The 21949-nt window shown below is 40.2% G+C and overlaps 1 protein-coding gene across 1 annotated transcript in view; it reads left to right on the top strand.

The window, feature by feature from the left end:
* Positions 1–21949, top strand: part of SLC25A21 (solute carrier family 25 member 21) — a 545709-nt gene that overhangs the window by 468785 nt on the left and 54975 nt on the right. Inside the window, exon 4 of the mRNA XM_027773393.1 lies at positions 14314–14380. Coding sequence (XP_027629194.1) covers positions 14314–14380 — 67 coding nt within the window. The remainder of the gene's footprint in view (positions 1–14313; positions 14381–21949) is intronic.

Genomic DNA, 21949 nt, shown 5'->3' on the forward strand with positions numbered 1-21949 from the left:
GGTGGCTGTAAAAAGTTAATGCACCTCCGAATGCCAATTATGCTTTGGGAGCAGCTTGCTCAGTGTACAACATCTCTGGCCTCAAACAAGTATGAATTAGTAACAGAATTCCACAACAAGGTGTGAATTCCTGAGGTACTGGATCACACGCTTAGGTAAGGTTCCATTTGTGAAGGACATCTCTGAATTCAGAGGCTTTCTGCCCCAGCTGCAGCCATATATAGCCATGCATATATGTTCAATCAAGTAGCTTGTAAGCACTTGTGTAGAGAGCGGGTGTAGACAATCTCTATTGCAGCAATACTTTGGAATTAATTTGTTCACCTTTTGTACCAAGAATTTTTTATGCTGGGTAAACAATGAACATATGGTTGAACCAAAATTCAAGGCCAAAGAGTGTGGTCTAGAGTCCACGTTTATGTTGTCTTTACTGACAAAGAATATCCTGTTAATGCTAAACGCCAGAGGGCAGTGCTAATAAATAGGAATAGCCATTGTCCTTCAAGCAATTTATAACCTGGATTAAAAATGGTCATCTGGTGATAATACATATTCCATTCAGTTAAAAATATACAAGTCAGGGGGCAGCAGATGGTGTGGTGGTTAAGGCTCTGGATCCCACATGGCCGCCTTGGTGGTTCAAGTCCCAGACATGGCAACCTGAAAAAACACGCTAGGGAGGCTAGCAGATGGCATAGTGTTTACGTGGCTGGACTCCCACATGGCTGACAATGGTTCGAGTCCTGGACCTGGTGGCTTGAAACTCACAACTAGTGAATCTGCATGCATGCGCAAGATCTAGGGAGGAGAATGGAGGTGAGGAGATTGCAGTGTGGCCATCCCCGCTGGGGAGGGGAGTGATTTCTCACTTTCCCTTCACTGCCTCTATCTCTCCTCTCTCTCCTGACAAGCGCACATGCCCTAAGACAAAAACTTCTTTAAAAAATTGTTTTTAAAAGAAAAACTTGCCAAGTGTGTGTGTACGTGCCCAAACTCCTCAGCAGAGAATGGAGGAGAAAGGATTGCGGCATGGCCATTCCCTCCTGAGGGTAATTTCTCACTTTCCCTCTTTCTGTCTCTCTGGCAAGAGCACAGGCTCTGTCCAAAAATATTTATACACACACACACACACACACACACACAACACACACAAGTAGCTCTATGTATGAATGTGTGTATGTATGTATACATATGGTTGTATGTGTATGTGTGTGTATATACACACACAAAGGGACTTCAAAAAGTTTGTGGCAAGTTGAATTAAAGTATAAGTTTATTTCAGAACAAAAATTAGAAATCTATTAATTTTTTTTCATAATATGCATTTTCTATGAATTTTTGAAGACCCTATGAGTATATGTGTGTGTTTAATATAATATTTTTTGAGTGCTATGTGCTAGGCCCATAAGGTAATATAAAAGACAACATCTTGATCAAATAAGCAGGCAGCTGCAATATCAAGATTTTGTGGGACCAGCAGTTAGCATAATGTCTATGTTGCTGGACTCCCACATAGTCGACCGCGGTTTTAGTCCTGGATCCAGTGGCTTAAACTCATGCCGGGCGCATGTGCGTGCGTGCCCAAGATCCCAAGAGGAGAATGGAGGAGATGGGATTGCGGCATGGCCATCCCCCCAGGGGGTGATTTCTCGCTTTCTGTCTCTCTGTCTCTCTCTGGCTGGCTGGCAAGCGCACGCACCCTATAGCACAAAAAAAAAAAAAAAAAGAAAAGAAAAACAACTCCAAAAAAAGAAAATAAATAAATAAAGATTTTGTTTCCTTGTAAGAAAAAACTTCTTAGAGAAAATTAGGGTCTAATTGATCTGGGACAGTGGAACTACTGTGTCAACATTTGATTCTAGGAAATGATGTTCAGCCTAAAGCTTGGAACAATGTATATTGAATAATGAGTGTCTGAATAAATGAAGGATAGTTACTTCATGAGTGGGGAAGACAGAAACTAGAAACAAAGGAGATAAGAAAAAGAGGCTAGAGAGAAGATAAAAGTAATCAGAATAGGACAAGGTATTTCTTCGCAGGACTTATTTTGAAAGGGCTGGCTGGAAGGGGGCTGGCTAAGGACTTTTTCTTTTTGGCTATAGGGCATGTGTACTCACTAACGACAAAGATGCAGAGAAAGAAAGTGCAAAAGCACCCCACAGGGGGGATGGCAACACCGTAATTCATTCTCCTCTCAGAATTTTGAGCATTTACACGTGTGCACCCAGTGTATTTTTCAAGCTGTGGGTCTGTGACTCCCAACTGTGGGAGTGGACATGTGGGGTCCAGCCACCTTTACCTCCAGGTCATTTGCTGGCCCCACCTGGGACTTTTTGTCTCCTTGATCAGGTCATCTTTCCTGGCTTTCAGTCCCATTTAGAATGGGAGTTTAGTTTCATTTAGTTTAGAGTTTAGTTTCATTTTGCTTTGTTTCGTTATGTTTTGTTTTGGAGTCTTTTCCTCATAGGCACCATCCACATAAGTGAAAGACTACCTTTAAATGGTTCTTATTTCCTAATGGAAATGTGTTCTTTTTTTTTTTTTTTTTTGAGAGGTTTTTGCTACAGGGTGTGTGCACTTGCCAGAGAGATGCAGAGAGACATAAAGAAATCACCCCCGAGGGGGGATGGCCATGCCACAATCCCTTCTCCTCCATTCTCCTCTCGGGATCTTGTGCACGCATGCACACGCGCCCAGCCAGAGTTTAAGCCACCGGGTCCAGGACTCGAACTGCGGTCGACTACGTGGGAGTCCAGCAACATAGCCATTACGCTACCTGCTGGTCCCTGGAAATGTGTTCTGTATGTTCAGGGTAATCTGCTGTCACAGAAACTCAGTACACTTACCACATAGTTATAGGAAGTCTCTTCGCTTATAAATGGAGACAATTAGCACCCACATTTTGCCAATATTGTTCAGCGCTTTGCTTGCTTCTCAGATGACTTTCTTGCTGTCTTTCCTTTCCATTTTCCATCAGGGTTCTGGTTCTTATATCATGCTAAAGCCTTCTTTGGGCTGAACAAAGCAACATGTTTAGAGAATCGAGTGCCCTGCCAACTTTCCAGGGAATAGAGCCATGGGCCTAACCTCCTGAATGATACTGACAGCTAAACTAATTTTTTTATCTTAGAAAATCAAAGCTGTAGTTGATTTTAGACATATCGACTAAGTTTAATTGTGGTAAAATCATATTGAAAATCCCATTTAAAATATGTTTTCAAGAGAACTTTAAAGAATTTCTCCATGCAGCATATAATGAAAGTAGTATCATTTGGGGGTCACAGATATATTCAAGGACCAAATGCAGACACTTAATTCCATTAATTCTCAGTAAGGAATAATAATACTAATAATAAATTTAAAAACTATATTGTTTGTGCCTGAAGATTTGATATGAGTTGAATGGGGAAAACTTTTGTTAGGTTTACGCTAAAACGTTAGCTAAAATTCTCATCATGTTGTACTTTCCTGAAGTCTATATGCAACCTTTAAAAGACAAACCTATGTCATTCACTCTTTTTGAGCTGTTTTTTGTCTCCTTTGATAGATCATTTATCCCACTCTTGTCTAAATGAAAATGGCCCTAAGACACGTGTAATTTTGTGAACTTCAGATTACAGATTGTACATAATTTAAATAACAGAGCCATGAAACCCCATGCTCTTTTATTTGGATTCTGTGAACTGCTGAGACTTGAGGAGTGCAAATGATTCCAGCACGATGCCCTAAAGGTGTAGTGTAAGGGCCAGAATTCTGCCATGGGACAGGGTGATGGAAGCTCTGAGCCCATAACCAGGACTAAAGGCAGCCCTCCCTGTTTTAATTATAGAGCCACAGCATGTGGGTAAGAAACTTGGATTTGACAGCAGCACAAGAAAGAGAATATTGTATGCCTTCAATCAGCTTTGTATTAGGAAATCCTTAAAGGGAAAATTATGTGAAAGAAAGAAGGAGGAAGAAAACAAACTAGCAAGATCCCTATTTCAATATGATTTGTAGAAAATGACTGATTCGGGTTGGTCATGTTGCCAGAACAGATGACTCAAGGCTTCCAAACAAGAAATGGAAATCAAGAGGATGCCTGAAGCCTGAAAGAACAAATTGTGAAGATATGATTGACTGGAAGGCTTCAAAATCAACTGTACCAAAGATGAGTTTGGATCATTGCCCAGAACAGAACTGAATGGTAATGTTCATTTAGGTCCTGACTGTTGAAACAAAATAAAATGTAGTAATTGTGCTCCGTTAGGTATACAGACGTGTTAATACTTTCCAATTTCCCCAACTGGGGATCTGGTGTCACTTTCCCTGTCGCTCCTACTTCATGCTTCACCGGCGAGAATTATTGCTGCCCTGGACACTTACCGTATGCCAGGCTTTTGGCAAAGACGTGGGATGCAGGTGAAAGCATCCTGCTCATGCTGCAGGTGGCTTGGAAAATGGTTTTTCGACTTGGAAATCACATCTTCAGTGGTAATTTTCAAACTCAGATAATACATCTCTCTCCAAACTCTCCCAATGTGATGCTCGCCAGAATTGGGTTATAAATCTCAGAAGTTTGGGTCCCAAAACTCTTCACCTCTGAGAACCAGGAAAAGCCTGTTTCCATAGTCAACCGTTTCATACTTTGATCTTTCCTTCTTTTAGGAGGGGAAGATGTTTTATATGTAATATCCTTATATTCATTTTCTCATTAATTAACCAGTTGAGTTTTTATTTTAATTTTTTTGAGAGGTTTTGCTATAGGGTGCATGCACTCGCCAGAAAGACAGAGAGATACAGAGAGACAGAAAGTGAGAAATCACCCCCCTAGGGGGATGGCCACGCCGCAACCCCTTCTCCTCCATTCTCCTCTTAGGATCTTGAGCACACACGCACACATGTCCGGCATGAGTTTAAGCCACTGGGTCTGAGATTCGAACCATGGTTGACTAAGTGGGAGTCCAGCAACATAGCCATTATGCCAACTGCTGGTCTCAACCAGCTGAGTTTTATGGTAGCCTTTCTGATAGACAGAAGGATGTGACTCTCCCTAAAGTTCAGTTATGAAACCCTTACTCTGTTTTCCTTTCTCAGTGGAGTATTCAAATAAGAAAATATTCCATGTTGTTGTTCCTCACATCCAAAACCTGCCCAAGGAACCAGCAGTTAGCATAATGGCTATGTTGCTGGACTCCCACGTAGTCGACCATGGTTCGAGTCCAGGACCGGGTGGCTTAAACTCATGCCGGGCGCAAGTGTGTGAGTGCCCAAGATCCTGAGAGCAGAGTGGAGGAGAAGAGATTGTGGCATGGCCATCCCCCGGGGGGGTGATTTCTCGCTTTCTGTCTCTGTTTCTCTCTGTCTGTCTGGCAAGCACACGCACCCTATGGCAAAAAACTCTCAAAAAAAAAAAAAACAAAAAAAAGCATCTGCCCAACAGCCTAACAAGTTATTTCCCAGCCTGCTTGTCGATGCAGTCCAACTCTACGGTACAAATGATTTCCAAACAAATATTTTCTACACACTAAATTAGAAAAACAACAGCAAAACAAATGAAGAGATGACTCGGGGAGGAGGGGAGGCAGATAGGACCTGTGATTTTTCCACTCCTTTTTAGTTTCTTTACCTGAGTCAGATTTTGAGAATGTTGAGCCCTCCCCTGTCTTCCCACTGCTTACCACAAAGTCTTCAGATTTCACTAGCTAACTCAGAGCTAATGACTTTTTTCAGTCATCCAAAAAGACCAAAGATGTTGTCAGGTACATGATGTTTAAAGATCTGTCTGGCTGTCCAATGACTGTGGGTATCTAAAATTTAGACCTTAAACCAGAGTGATCTAATACTGGACCCTACTAATGAAAGACAGCAGGAAGGCATCTTCCAGAGTGTGGTCTTCTGTATATGAACCACCAAGAGTGGACACAAGCTAGAACCCACAGGAAATGCTACATTTCCTTGCTTCCATCCAGTCAGCATCTTTTCATTATTTGATCCATGACCTTGTAGCCACCCATATATAAAATAGTTTCACACTTTAAAAATGAGGTTGGGGGGAAATGAGGAGGTAAAACTCTATCATGGTATTTGGCACAAATCTGTATTCCAAATAAGCTATGTGTGAGCAGTGTCTTTGAGAAGAACACGTGCAATGTAGTTTTTGATCTTCATTTTATAGATGTACATAAGTAATACAAGGCCTGTTTCAATTTTACAATTAAAAACAAATGTGATCCAATATTGTAATACTCTGTATCTACTTCAGTCCATGAACAGTAACTCTCATTAGTGTATGAACCAGAGCTTTGGACACCCAGTACCCCATTCTCAATTTGCTGCATGACTTTGGTCTGCTAGCTGCTCCATCCGTGGCATGGGATTCCCTCACAGGGAATTAGACTAATGGAATAGGGTTTTAATGGGATGGGCTCTCTAAGAAAAATAATCTAATATCATTTTTTAAATGGTTCTCAGTCTTCTAAATATGTTGTTTAATCTTTAATAATTATCTTCCATGTAATTATGATTTAAGAATTACAAGGTAAAGTTTTTACAGGAACAGGCATACTAAAGGTATTTGTATGAATGCTTTTAGCTGTAGATTAATAGAAGAAATAATTAAATGCAGTTCAAATAGTAAAGACTCATTTTTAATTTCACATAACTATAAATCTTTTTTTTTTTTTGAGAGGTTTTTGCTATAGGGCGCGTGCGCTTGCCAGACAGACAGAGAGAGACAGAGAGACAGAAAGCAAGAAATCACCCCCCAGGGGGGGATGGCCACGCTGCAATCCCTTCTCCTCCATTCTCCTCTCGGGATCTTGGGCACGCACGCACACACGCCCGGCGTGAGTTTAAGCCACCGGGTCCGGGACTTGAACCGCGGTTAACTACATGGGAGTCCAGCGACATAGCCATTACGCTAACTGCTGGTCCCACTATAAATCTTGAGGTAGGATGCCTGGATTGGTTAATTCAGCGGCCCAACAGTGTCATCGAGGGCCAGGTCCTCTACCCTTCTGCTGGGCCATCCATAGCCATGGGCAGTTCTGTCTCACTGGCGTGCATAAGCATCTCATGCAGTGAAGACCACATCCAACAAAACAAGACTTTTCATCCCAGGTTCTTTTTTTGCTTTAGACTGGAAGTGCAGGACTTCTAGCTTACATCCCCACTGGTCCCATGGGCTACGTTTCATGCCCATGTTTAACCCACTCACTTGCAAGGGTATGTAGCCACTGACAATCTTGCCTCACCTCATGGGCCGGAGAAGGGCTCTTCTCCCGAGCGCACAGAGTGGTGAACAACCACACTCTGAGGAACTAAGGGGGCTGAAGAGGATGGGAAAATAACCAGCCATGCTCCCTCCTGACTTTTGGATAGTAACAGTTTTTATTTTAACATTTCATATTAATAGTTTAGTGTTTTATAATATTATCAAAGTACTCATTGTCTTTCTTCCACATCAACAGAATTATCCTGGTGAATTCCTAAGGACAAAAGTTCATCTTAGGGGAAAAATAGGTTTATCCTAGAGCCTATTTCTTTTCCATTTTGATACAACTAGAAAATATTTCATTGACAACACAAAAACTTTGATAGAAATAATCTTGTTCATCTTAGAGAAGTTCTGTTAGTTATGCAGTTAGTGTTTCAACTTCCTTTAAAGCAGAATTGAATGGAAATCAGAATAAAGACCTGATCTCTCATTGCTTTTTCATTTTATTTTTGTTTTGGTTTTTAGGTTTTGGGTTTTTTTGGGTTTTGGTTTTGGTTTTGCCTTATAGCCCTTTCACTCACCTAAGAGGAGAGACACAGTGAGAGGAAAAGTGAGAAATCGCACCCTGGGAGGATGATCACACAATTCCTTCTCCATTCTACTCCTAGGGTTTGGGGCACACATGCACATGCGCCTGGTGTCATTTTTAAGCCTCCAGGTCCAGAACTTGAACCACAGTTGTCCATGTGGGAGTTCAGTGCCTAAACCACCATGACACTTGCTGGCCCCTTTTTGTTTTTTTCCTAAAAGAAGAAGTGACAAGATATTGTTACAACATAAATAACTTTCCTAAACTTTTTACTAAAATAGCTTTGTTTCAAGAAAAACTGATATACATCCAAGAAAAACTTGTAGCCCAATGGGCAAGGACATGGACTGTGGGGAAAGTGACTTGAATTGAGTCCCTGTACCCCATTCTGCAGTAATGTGACAGCAGTCCTCATCTGCAAAAAGAGGAAAAGAATTATAACTGCTTCAAAGGATTGTTGTGAGAGTTAAATGTGATTTATATGTGCACATAGCCAATAGATATATTTATTCTTAGTGGAACAGCTAGTACATAGTAAGGATTCAGTACATTTTGACCATTTTTATTTATGATAATGTTAACAAAAGTCCATAAACATCTAAGTTAATATTTTCCTACACAGAATCATTAAAATCAGACTCACATCTTGGGGCCAGCAGGCGGCATAGTTGTTGGGGTGCTCGACTCCCATGAGGTTGACTATGGTTCAAATCCTGGACCCAGCAGCTTGAGACTCACTCCAAGTGTGTGTTTATGTGTGCCCAGGAGTCAGGAGGAGAATGGAAGAAAAGGGATGGCAGTGTCACCATCCCCTCCAGATGTGTTCTGTCTCTGTCTCTGTCTCTCTGGGGAGCACACATGCCCTATAGCAAAAAATCTCTTTTAAAAAATCAAAATCACACCTGTTAGAAGTAACAACTTTTTTTTCTTTTTTGCCATAAGTTACCTGTGCTCTCCAGAGAGAAAGAGAGTGAAAAAGTAAGAAAACACTCCACGGGGGGCTGGAGGCGGAGTGGCCACACTGCAATTCCTTCTTCTCCATTCTCCTTTAGGGATTTTGGCCAGTTGTGAACATGCACCTGTTGTGTTTGTTTGTTTGCTTGTTTTCAAGCTGCTGGGCCCAGGACTTGAATCACATAATCAGCCATGTGAGATCCAGCAAGCCCAACCTCCATGCCACCTGCTGGCCCACTATTTTGAGGAACAAAACATATGAGTTGCCATTTAGTTCATGCTACAGTTTTCTAAGAAGTCTTACAGTGGCTATTGTGCTGCTTCCAAAGATTTTTGCAGTTGGCTTCAGACAGGTCAAAACTTAAAAGCACAGAGGTGCCTGTCTTGTCAGGGAAAAGAACTGCCACTAATGCTACATAAACATATAGAATCCTACTGTCCATTCACCCAGTAAGTAGCCGGAAGGTGGTAATCTGCTTCTAGGAAAATAAGCAGGATGAAGTATGTTAACATAAGTGTCACAACTATCTTCTCTTCCCTGATTATTGTCCTGGTAAGATTTACGTCCCATCTAGCAAGCCAAGACTACAGGAAAGCAGAATGAATAATGTATATGGGTATGAACATCAGATTTGTAGAAATTTATATCCTTTACAAAACATTACCACTCCTTTTTTTAAAGAATCTCTATATCGTATTTTGCATTAGGAAAACTTTCAATAACTATCTAGTCAACTAAGAAAAATAGTTCATCAGCTCAAATCATTGCTACATGCTCTTTTTTTTAATATGCTTTTTTTTTAATGGGATCTGTGTGCACTTGCCAGAAAAGGAGGGGGGAGGATGAGAAATCAGCCCCCTGGAAGAATGGCCATGCCGCAATCTCCTCTCAGCCATTCTACTCTCAAGATTTGGGGCATGCATATACACACACCTGGAGTGCTTTTCAAGCTGCCAGGTCCAAGACTCTTACTGAATTCAGCCATGTGGGATCCAGACCCTTAACCTCGGTGCCACCTGCTGGCCCCACCCACATGCTTTTGCCCTCATTTTGTATATAACTGTTCTGGTTTGCCCAAGGGCCCAACTTAAGTGACGAAAGGTTCTTCCTATGAGAGGACATGGCATGGAGGTTCTGCAGCAGCCACTTTGGCTATGGGAGTCTGTGTTGTAAGTAATAACTGCAACTTAAACTTATTTAAGTAAAAAAGAGAATCTATTGCTATTGGCTATTTCATGCGATCTATTTTTACTGGATATTCCATAGATTCAAAGGCAGAGGTAAATGCTAACAATCAAGATCTGGAATGTAACTAGGCTTAAAGAAATCCTGGAAACAGGGTCACACCCACAGCACTAGAACTTCTCCTTACTGCCCTGTGTCTCCCTAAATGGTGGTTTCCTTCCCTTTTTTATCACTGCAGGTTGAATTTACAAATTATAGAAAATATGACTGTTATTAATATCCTAGTTTTATATCTTAGAGCTTTAGCCACATAGAGTAAGACTAACCTTTTCAGTTCCGGTTCCAAAATCCTGGAGAAAACTATGATAGGTCTGGCTTGCATCAGATTAATGGGACAAAGAAGCAGAATACCATTTGGATCTATTTGAGTTGATTTGATCCAAATCAACTCCTGCTTACAAACTGTATCACATAGTATTAATGTGTTGGTTCTAGCATTTTAAAACAACTGGGTAGGGCAGTTCTCTGCAGCAGCAATGCTGGCCTGACTCTTCTGTAGATGTCCTCTACTGCATAGATATGCTGTCAAAACAGTGCAAGGAAATGTGTGCTTCTAGCTTCCTATTTGCCAGCAAAGGCTGCCTGAAGTCTCTGAAACCTTCTCATTAAAATCGTCTACTCACCATTAAAAAGCTCAGGATGACTGCATGAAATGGGCCAAGCAGAGAGAAGGAGGGAGGGTGCATGGATGAAGCATCACCAACACGAAGCAGAGGGCTCTGGACCTCCCAGCTCTTTTTAGATTAAATCCTTATGGTTTCTCCTAGCTGCCCCTTTTTTTCCCCTCCTGCCTTACACTTCTTTTTAATATTTTCTCCATCATTTTTTAAATGAAGACCTTCTGCTTTACTTCTAAGACTTCAGTCCTCTTTTGGAGAAGCAATTCTAAACTGGAGGCAAAAGTCTGAAGTAAAGAAGAGTTTGTGTCTTCATAAAAGCACTGGTCCATATCATCTTATTCTTTTTTCTTAGAGTAGCAGGATCTGAGGGTTAAAATCGGCCAACTTTGAAGGGCATTAAGCCTGTTCATTGATGTGTACATCCCATCTCTGGCATCCATAACAAATGGATGAGAGCTTGATCACATATCGAAGGGGAACTCACACTTTTCACAAAAGCTTGCTTGACCTTTCTATCAGAAGGTCTTTCTTATATTAAGCTCCACTGGGCCAAGCGTGTCTTTCCCTGTTGCTTTTACCTGTCAGTCCCGGTTCTACTCCCTGGAAACAAACAGAAAAGCTTACTGTCTTTCCTACACACTCACTATTCAAGAGATCTATCATGTTCGCCATGTTTCTCCTTGAGACCTCTCTTCTCCATGTGAAGCAACTGTTTTTCCTATAACAGTTTTCTTTTTTTCTTTTTTTTTTTTTGGAGAGGTTTTCACTATAGGGCACGTGTGCTCGCCAGACAGACAGAGAGAGACATAGAGACAGAAAGCGAGAAATCACCCCCCCAGGGGGCATGGTCACGCCGCAATCCCTTCTCCTCCATTCTCCTCTCGAGATCTTGGGCACGCACGCACACGTGCCCGGCGTGAATTTTAAGCCACCGGGTCCGGGACGCGAACCATGGTTGACTACGTGGGAGTCCAACGACATAGCCATTACGCTAACTGCTGGTTCTCTTTTTTTCTTTTTTGAGGGGGGAAGGATTTTTTGCTATGAGGCGTGTGCGTTCACCAGAAAGACAGAGAGACAGACAGAAATCACCCCCCAAGGGGGATGGCCATGCCATAATTCCTTCTTCTCCATTCTCCTCTCAGGGTCTTGGGCACACACGCACATGTGCCCGGCGTGAGTTTAAGCCACCAGGTCCGGGACATGAACTGCGGTCAGCTACATGGGAGTTCAGCGACATAGCCATTACGCTAACTGCTGGTCACCTATAATAGTTTTTTAATGTATGCAATTTCAAGTTCATCTTTATCCTTGACACTCTGTTTTAAAAACTTTCCTTACTTAACTGTTCCTCTTAATTTCCCCTAATAACCAGGGATAATCTTTCCAATGTGGAAAAATCATCATGGAAAGATCAGAACTAATATCTCTTTCAGTACAGATTCAGAATAGCTATTCAAGAAAGTATTTTCTTTGGGAAAGTCAAGAATATACTTAGTCACTCTCGTGCTGAAAATTAAATAATAATTGATAATGGCATTTATTTATTTTTAAACATTTATATATTTACCTATTTATTGTGATTTTCAAGCCTCCAGGTTTGAGACTCAAACTGCAGTAGACCATGTGGGAATCTGGCACCTTAACTACCACACCACCTGTTGACCCCCTATAGTGATATTTAAATTATTTTTTAAAGTATTTACATTTTACAAGAGTCTAGACGAAAGTTGCATTGTGAGAATTTCAGACACCAGTAGCTAAACTGGGAGTGGAAAAAAGAACGGGGACAACTCGTGAATCCCTAAAACTCTCCACATCACATTCCTTTGCTTTATATTCATAGTGCTATCACCATCGATTAAGTGCAAAATAGTAGGTAGGTTAAGTCCATATTAGGGGGTCATTTGATTCCTTTCTTTTCTTTCATAAATTCTTAAGTTTAATAAATATCTCCATCCTGGTTATAAATACAAAAAAGAACTCTAGAGGAAGAAACCCCAAGGGCCACCCTGCCCTCAAGTAGCTATCAAGTTAGAAGGCTGAGAGATAAGTCCTTTGCTCCCTTCCAGAAGGATGCTGTGTAGGCCAGGGAATTGAGAAAGACACACTCTTGACTACTGCTTCAGCACCACAGCTGGAGGCAGAGATCTAATGTAAAAGAGCTAGAGTGAAGCTCCAGGTCAATCACAGAAACCCCATGCTATGTTAAATGAGTGTCCTAAAATATACACTGAGCCCAGTCCTAATTTGTAGCCACTTACAGACTCCTCAGGAAAACAGATTACCTCAAGAGAAGTATGCAGAATATTCTCTTCTGTTACATGTTTGCAGTTGAAAGTAAGTACATGGCATATATATGAAGATCCCAGAGCAATTTAACATTTTGAATCCTAAAGTCTAATTTTATAAAAGTGGCTTTTAATCTAATCATATGGATATGTCATTTTTTTAATCTAAAAACTTTTTAATATGTTACTATGGGCCCCTCAACATTGACAATGATAGCTGGCTCATGCCCCATGAGATTCCATATCAACAAGGGAGCTTGGCATTTTTCTATCGACAACATATATCTCCAACCAGACCTCCCTGACCTTCTACCTCCATTAAGGAAGTTTAAAAAGTATGATGAATTCAAGACAGGGCTGGGAGTCCTATTTCTATAGCTACAGAGCTTACTAGCTCCCATGTGTTAGTAAAGCTAAAACTGAAGGTGTCATCACCTTGTTAGTCTCAGAAAGGTTCAGTCTAATGGGCTGAACAACCTTAACCTCATTTGGTTACTACAAGGGAGGAAATTCAAGGCTCCAATTAGCTTGAAGCTACCTACCACATACTGAGAAAATAAACTCAAGATTCCTAAGAGCAGAAGGTCGACTTCATTTTTTTTTTCTTGAAAGGTTTTACTTTTTTTTTTTTTTTTTTTTTTTTTTTTTTGCTATAGGACTCGTGTGCTAACCAGAAAGACAGAGAGACAGAAAGTGAGAAATCACCACCCAGGGGGGATAGCCATGACACAATCCCTTCTCCTCCACTCTCCTCTTGGGATCCTGGACACACACGCACACAGGCCCCATGTGAGTTTAAGCCACCAGGTCCAGGACTCGAACTGCGGTCAACTACATGGGAGTTCAGTGACATAGCCATTATGCTAACTGCTGGTCCCCCTTTTTTTTGAGAGGTTTTTGCTATAGGGCACGTGCATTCGCCAGAAAGACAGGGAGAGACAGAGAGACAAAAAGTAAGAAATCATTCCCCAGAGGGGATGGCCACGCCACAATCCCTTCTCCTCCATTCTCCTCTCAGGATCTTGGGCACACACGCACACGTGCATGGTGTGAGTTTAAGTCACCAGGTCCAGGACTCAAGCTATGGTTGACTACATGGGAGTCCAATGACATAACCATTACACCAACTGCATCTTTAACATCTAACTCATGGTACTGTTTAGGAACTTATCAAAGGAATTCCAGCCTCAGAATTTCTGCTCATCTTCCGAATATCATAATGATTAAAAAAAATAAATGTAGAATTCATGTCTTCACTTTAGAGTTAAAACAAGGAAAGACTTCATGATTTATGTGCAATATCAAATACTTAGGAATATTTCAGCATTAGTTGTTTTATTCATAAACAAAGGGAGCATTACCTGTTTCCTAATTTTCTTACTTATATTTACATAATATCTTTTTTTCTCCAACAGGTTGTTTGGTTTTTACAAGGGAATTCTGCCACCCATCTTGGCTGAAACTCCAAAAAGAGCAGTGAAGGTAAGCATTGTTTGCCTTCCCACCACGTACATTAATAGCTTCAGCAGTAAAATATCCACAAAAAACTATGGGTCATTAAAATGAATTCAACATCAAACTCTAAAAATTTTAATGCAGAAATTATATAAAACAATCTTCTTATAATTAGACTTGGTGAATATCATATATATATATAGAGATAGAAAGTGAGAAATCACGTCCAGGGGGGATGGCCATGCCGCAAACCCTTTCTCCTCCATTCTCCCCTCGGGATCTTGGGCACGTGTGCACACGCACCCAGCGTGAGTTTAAGTCACTGGTTCTGGGACTCAAATCGTGGTCAACTACATGGGAGTGCAGCAACATAACCAATACGTCGACTGCTAGTCCCAAAAGCACTCTCTTTTAATGGGGAAATTATACTTAAAAAAAAAAGCATAGTGAGTAAAACGCATGTAATCTAACCACAGCAGCCACAAAATTGGTTGGACATTTCTTCAAAGCCATTTAAAAATTTCATCTAGGGCAAAAATTATCACAGAGAGGAAGAAGGAGAAGAGAGATTTAAAAAAACCCTTTTCCCTAAATTAAGAACAGAGTGAATTAATACACTATATTTCTTTGTATATGATTCTCATATAGCACATTTATTTAGCATGTCAACTTCATTTTCCCCCTTAGACTCCTCTGTTAAAATTCTCCATTCTAATTCTAAAAAATTATTACTTCTACTACCCTGATTCCTATTTCTTTAACCTATGGCTAGGGAGATCTATGTAGTACTTGCTGATTCTGTACCAAACAGGAACAGAGAGAACTGGCAGCACCTCCAGAAGTAAAAGAACTAAAACTGATCACTTTTTATTACGTTCTCTCAAACTGACGACTGGATTGCAGTGACTCTAGGTGGCCTTACTCCCTTCCTCACACCACTGACACCATTAAATACAGCTTGGTCTATTCTTAAAAATCATGACATAAACTTGACTAAAAGACCTCCTATCCAGGGCCAGAGATGGCATGGTGGTTAAGGGTGTTGTACTCCCACATGGGTAACCATAGTTTGAATCCTGGACCTGGCAACTTGCTTTCTCACCTTCTCTATCTCTCTCACTCTGTCTCTCTCTGGTCAAATGAAAATAAATAAATGAATTAGGTTAAATAAAATAATTCTTAAAAAAAAAAAAAGATTTCCTATCCAACTAGTGACCTCAAGCTTTTTTCACATATGTTATTCAATTTGTATTCCTAACAATCCGAAAGACAAAAAGGAATAGTTTGTGCCCTTTTCTTAAGTTGAGGGTGACCAGATTAAAAATTATGATAAAATAACTAACACAAAACACAAACATCAAACTTTAACATTATGTCAAAAATAGTAACTCAATAGTATTTCATCTAGGTCTAAAATTCTTAAAACATACTTTCTCTATAAATGCATCCTCTTTGTTGCCATAGTTTTGTGATTTTATATTATTATTTCAACACAAGTTTCATTATAAGGATCTAAGTTGCAGTAGGGAATCTGGAAAAAGTTCACCAAAGTACACAAAAGGGCTGAATTGAATTATGAAATGGCTTCACTTGATAAAAGATTGCCCAAGTAAACAAACAGAGCAGAGTTCCTGTTCAAAAGGAAAGTCACTTTGTCTCCATGGAATAATATATTCATTTGTTCAGTGTTTTACATGTATAAATAAAGTAAATTACAATTAGAGTTTTTCCTGGAATTTTTTTCTTATTACTATATGTCGGAGAAAATTTAAACTTTAAGAGGATTAAGGTTTATCAATGTTAAACAATCTTATACAGAAAAAAAAAAATGAGCTTTACAAAACCAAGTTAGTCTCTACTTTAAAAAAAAAAGCACTGCTCCCTGCCAGAACAATGGTTAACAGATGAACTTCTGGGCAACTGGATATGGTGTATGTGTCCCAGACATCTTGTTTCAAGTAGATTTTACCTTAAAATTATTGAGACATATGGTAAGTTCGTTGGCTTTTTAAGTATAACTTGGAGTTAAGCGTATCTTTGCCAGATGGATAGCACTAGTTTTTCAGCGCAATTTATGAAAACATTCATTTTATAGATATTTATCTTAGGATTTGTGAGGAAAGCCATCACCTGATTGTAACGATTTCATACATCATAAACTGCTTCATTGTATGTCATCAAAGTTTACTTCAGAAAAAAATATCAGAGGGGTGTGTGTGTGTGTGTGTGCGTGCATGCACGCATGCATGTGCACGTGTGTGTGGTGTGTGTATTGCTTGGTACTGACACTTTAGTTACAATCGTTACCATAATCAGAAACAGACAATTTTAATATTTCCTATACTTTATTCTTTGAAATACGATTCATTATTAAAATAATAAGACTTACTGATGCTAAATGAATGAAACTTTACTTTCACAAATGAAGACAGAATTGGTACTGCAGTTAGAAAAAGAAAATGAAGACCTCAGAAAGAGTTCAAGTAGTTCTTTGGAAATGGGAGGCAGCATGCTCCAGATTCCACTTGAGCTTCACAGGTCTAGAAACGCCAACTGTCTGTGCCTTATTCTCAAGGGCTGTTTTATGCTAGCCAAACTCAGGAGAGATTATAAATTGTGAAAGTTATTTAGTCACTACTGTATACCTACACCCATCACAGTGTCTACACATAGTGGCTACTTAATTGATATTAGATGAACAAGTGAAACATATATAAGGAGAAATAGAAAGAATTCGATGTGATAGAATCAGAAAGAAATTTAGAGAGAGAAGCAGAACAGGAGAACTGTTATATGCCTATGACCCTCACAGCTACTATTCGAAGTATCTGGAAGGTTAAGACTTCCAGTTCTAGTCAACAGGGAGCAACAGGGACCAGATCTGCTCTCCCATTAGAAATCACAACACATGAGCAAAATATAGGAAGCAACAGTTACCAAGACACTGGACAATGAGACTAGTATTAATAATACCTGAAAGATGAGAAACAAATTAGATGAGCCCCGTGATTGCCCCAGCATACTGCCTTGAGAGAATTTCCAGGCCTGGGAGCAGGCAGGGGAAATCCAGCCCTGGGGATTCTCTGAGCTGAGAAAGAACTGACAGGCCTGAGAGAGGCATGATAGCCAGAGTTCACAGGACAGAGCACCAGGAGAATGAGCTGCAGAGAGGACCCCCAAGTATTCAACTGGATATTGGCCAGTGCAAACCTGTGAGGATCTGCCAACACCTGGGAAAGAACCGCCCAAAATGATTTGAGCAAATGGTGCTCGGAGCAGTCACATAGGACCAGGACTAAAGCCTGTTCCCTCCAAAGGAAAGCCTCAGAATTGACAAGGCATTGAGAGGAGTGCTCAGAAGCGTCTCACCTCAGCAGTGGGAAGCATTATCTCCGTGGGATTGAACAGTATTCAGGTCCAACGTGTTAAAAGCAAGACTCGTATTATGTTACTGCATCTCCTAGCAGAGCATCCAGGAGACTGGGTTAATCATCTGAGTGCTTAGTGAGTGTGGACTGAAAACAAGAGAAGAGTGGAGGGCGGGTTCAGCCAGGCAAGTGTACCGACCAGCCCTGCCCCACCACAGTGTGACACACTTCTTCAGACATCACAAACCCGTTAATCCAGCCAGATTGCCAATGATCTAGATTTTAATGCATGGGTTATAGGGTTATAGATAGCATAATTCACTTCCAGAATTTATATTCAAGGTTTTCATAACCTTGATTGAATATGAAGTTTTTCAAAACTACTTAGTCGTAACTCTATGTTGACCTTTTAATTTCATCCTTAGATAGAACCTTGTGTCTTTTTGTTGGTTTTTGTCTTTTCCAAATGCCCATCAAAGTCTCGCTCAGGATGAATGGGCTTCCTGGCTGCATCTGCAGGAGCTGAGCTGAGCTTTGGGGGCCAGAGTGGGAAGAGTGCACTAAACTAGTTTTTCCCAGACCCCGCAAGATGCACCTCACTGGCTGCAGGGGAGTGGTTTTGGGGTCTTTTAAAATAATTTTTGTTGTTATTTATTTATTTCACAACAGAGAGACAGAGACAGGCACGCCCAGCAGGGCCTTCCCGCCACAATCCACTCCAGTCCCAGTTGGCACACCAAGTAGGTCCTAGGACATGAACCCAGGACCGTCCCCATGAGGGCCCAGTTACCCACATGGTAACTGCTACCTGTTTGTCTTATGTGATAGAGTTCATTTCTCATGTCTATACATTAACTAACATTGTGACTGAGAAAGTACTAGGAAATATGATGGCCCAGCTACAGTGATGCGAATGGTACAACACTACTACATGGTAGCTAGGGCCACATGGGAAGCTCAAGTTCCATTCCTGGACTAACCTACACAAGTCAGGTGTGGTAGCAAATGCCTGTGGTCCTAGCTAACTAGAAGACTGGAACAGAAAAGATCACATATGGCAAGGGCCTGTCAAAAAGATCTTTCTCTCTCTTTCTGTACCTCCTTCTCTCTTTCTCTACCTATCGTAAGGAAAGAAAAAAAAAAAGGCAATACCATGAAAGCCATAAAAAAAAAAAAGTAGCATTATATAGAGAGAAATGAAAATAAGTTAACTAGTTCTTACAAATATACTTCTAGCAGCCAGCAGATGGCATAGCGGTTATATTGCTGGACTCCCACATGGTCAACTGCATCTGAGTTCTGGACCTGGTGACTTGAAAGTGATGCCAGACACATGTGCGTGCATGCCCGAGATCCTGAGAGAAGAATGGAGGAGAAGGGATTGCAGCGTGGCTATCCCCCATGGGGGGGGGCGGGTGATTTCTCACTTTCTGTTTCTCTGTCTCTGTCTGGCAAGCACACACATCCTATAGCAAAAAACCTCTCCAAAAAAGAAAAAAAAAAAAAAAAAGAATTAATGTGGGACCAGCAGGTGGCATAATGGTTATGTCACTGGACTCCCACGTAGTCAACCATGGTTTGAGTCTTGGACCCAGCGGCCTAAAACTCACACAGGGCACATGTGTGTGTGCCCAAAATCCCAAGAGAAGAAGGGAGAAGGGATGGTGGCATGGCCATCCTCTCTGGGGGGTGATTTCTTGCTTTCGGTTTCTCTGTCTCTTTGGCCAGCACACATGCCCTATAAATAATTAAATTAAAATTTAAAAATAATAATGATAGATTACTTCTTTAGAAAGGAAGGCAGGAAGGAAGGCCTAAACTTATCCAAGGCATAGTCTTAGAATTATCCATGAGGATTGCTAGAATGATAGGCTGAGTCTGTGCTTCCAGACTTTTACTTTGAGATCCCAGTTTGATCTTTAATCTTTTGTAATGACAAAAAGCCAGAAAAAAAGGAAAAAAGAAATAAAGAAAAATGAAAACAAAGAAATCTTCACATTGGAAGCTAATAAAGTCATTATTTCCCAGAACTTCCCCAAGCCCTGGACTCTGTAGAGCAATGTTTCTACAGTGTGAGTACTGACCCACTGGACCATGAAGTTATTTCAGTGGTCAGCAGACATAGTGGGTCATGACCAGAATTGTTTAAATGGAATAACATATAAGCAGGATGTATTATATAAGAGAGTAAATATTGTTTTATGACAAATATTTTCTTCTAAATACAAGCCCCCATGGTTGCTTTTTGTGCATGGATGTATGTGTGTATGTGTATAAGCTGGATAAAATTTTTTAATGTAGATTGTAGTTTTAAAAAAAGTTTGAAATAGTTTCCCTTGAGGGACTGCAAGACTGCCAAAGTCCCTGTGGCCATCCCAGGTACAATGCAAGTCAAGAAGACTCAACAGCAACAAAGCTGTAGGCCAGAGACTCTTCCCAAACCAATAATAATCATGGTACAGCAGTGAGTAAGTATAGTACAGTGTACATACTGTGCATAGTGTTTAGTACAACATATATAGTATAGTATACATAGTATAGTATATAGTATGGTTTAGTACATATAGTGTAGTATAGTATATAAAGTATAGTTTAGCATACATAGTGTAGTATAATATATTGGGTCCTCAGAAAAATCATGACATATTTTTTCTATGCAAAAATGTGTCATAACTCTTCTGACAACCCAATATATAGCATAGTGTACATAGCATTACATATATAGTATCATATACATAGCATATATCATATATAATGTAGTATATATGCATTACATATATAGTATACATAGTATACTATACAAGGTATAGTATGTATAGGATACATAGCATATAAAGTATAGCATATATAGTACAGTAGTATAGTATATATATTGTAGTATTGTATTGTATAGTATAGAGTTAAGAACACACACGAGCATTGACATTAGACTTAGGAAGAATATCAGTTCTTAAACTCATTAGGTACAGATGCGTATCTATAATGGGACTCATTATGTGCTATAGCCTCTTCTTGCTGATATTGTCATATGGATTAAGTATAGCAACACATGCAAAGGTCTTAGCAAGTTTTCTGGGCTGCAATAGGCTCTCACAAGTGGTACATATAATTACGGCATCTGTGGTTACTTTGGCAACCTAAGTGAAGACAGGGAATGGAAACAAAGATTTTTCTAAAAGTCTCCTATGTTCCAGGCATGTCAGGGAACCTTACTTAAATTCTCTTAACTAATGACAACCCTAAAAGGCAGATTTTGTATTCTTAAGGGTTAGAAAGGTTAAGCAACTTACCCATTCTTTCACAGCTAAGTATAATAGCTTAGCCAGACATCAGTCCAAGAATGATCATTTTAAAATGCCTTCAAAACAATTGTTAAAGCATAGTGATGATCATAATCATAAAGAACAAATTGTCTTAAAGACCCAAGACTATGACATCGTCCTTCTGTGGCAAGTGGTTTCTAGTACAGATTTCATCAGAACAGTGGTGGTCGGTCCCTGATGGGTACTGGTTGAACATTTTCAGGATTATCAGGATTATAATTTCAGGATTATCACCACCCTCTAGACTGTTATTTCAAGAAGGCAGGGATTTGTCTTTGTCTTTAGTGCTGCATTCCCAATGCCTAGGAGACATACGATAAATATTTCTTAAATTAGTGAATGAATGAATGAATGAATCCCTGATATAGAGAAGTCTACATCCATAGCTGAACTAGAGGACCATGACACAAAAGTAGTTCATGGGTTTAAAAAAAAAAAAAAGACTTGTGGTATGAAGACTCTTGGTATACCCAAAGACTCAAAGGCGACGACTACAAGAAACCACCTCTTGCTAACAAAAGAATATCATCTAGCTCCCAAATCTGTATGTTTTTTCTTGCTCCACCCATTTTACTGAGCTATAAAATAATAGAGTAAAAAAAACAAAACTGGCATCATGTAATGCCCATGCCATTTCCTGAGTCTTGGAGATGAAACCCTAGCAAGACCGAAGAGAGGGCCTTACCTGTGATTTTTGGCAGCTATCTGATTGAAGACCCAGAAGAAAATCATAATGTTGAAGCCGAGTTGCCCAAAATGTAGATTACAGAAATAGAAGAGGGGGGAAATGTACTCTGAGGCAGTTTTGCCTCCATAGATTTTGCCTACAGAGAAGAGCCAATAATATCATCACATCATTGTCATCTTCATTACCAGATTTTAGAGGAAGGAATAAGGAACACTCT

The sequence above is a fragment of the Tupaia chinensis genome, unplaced genomic scaffold (assembly GCF_000334495.1).
Source record: "Tupaia chinensis unplaced genomic scaffold, TupChi_1.0 Scaffold000350_1, whole genome shotgun sequence".
In the NCBI taxonomy this organism is placed as follows: Eukaryota; Metazoa; Chordata; class Mammalia; order Scandentia; family Tupaiidae; genus Tupaia; species Tupaia belangeri.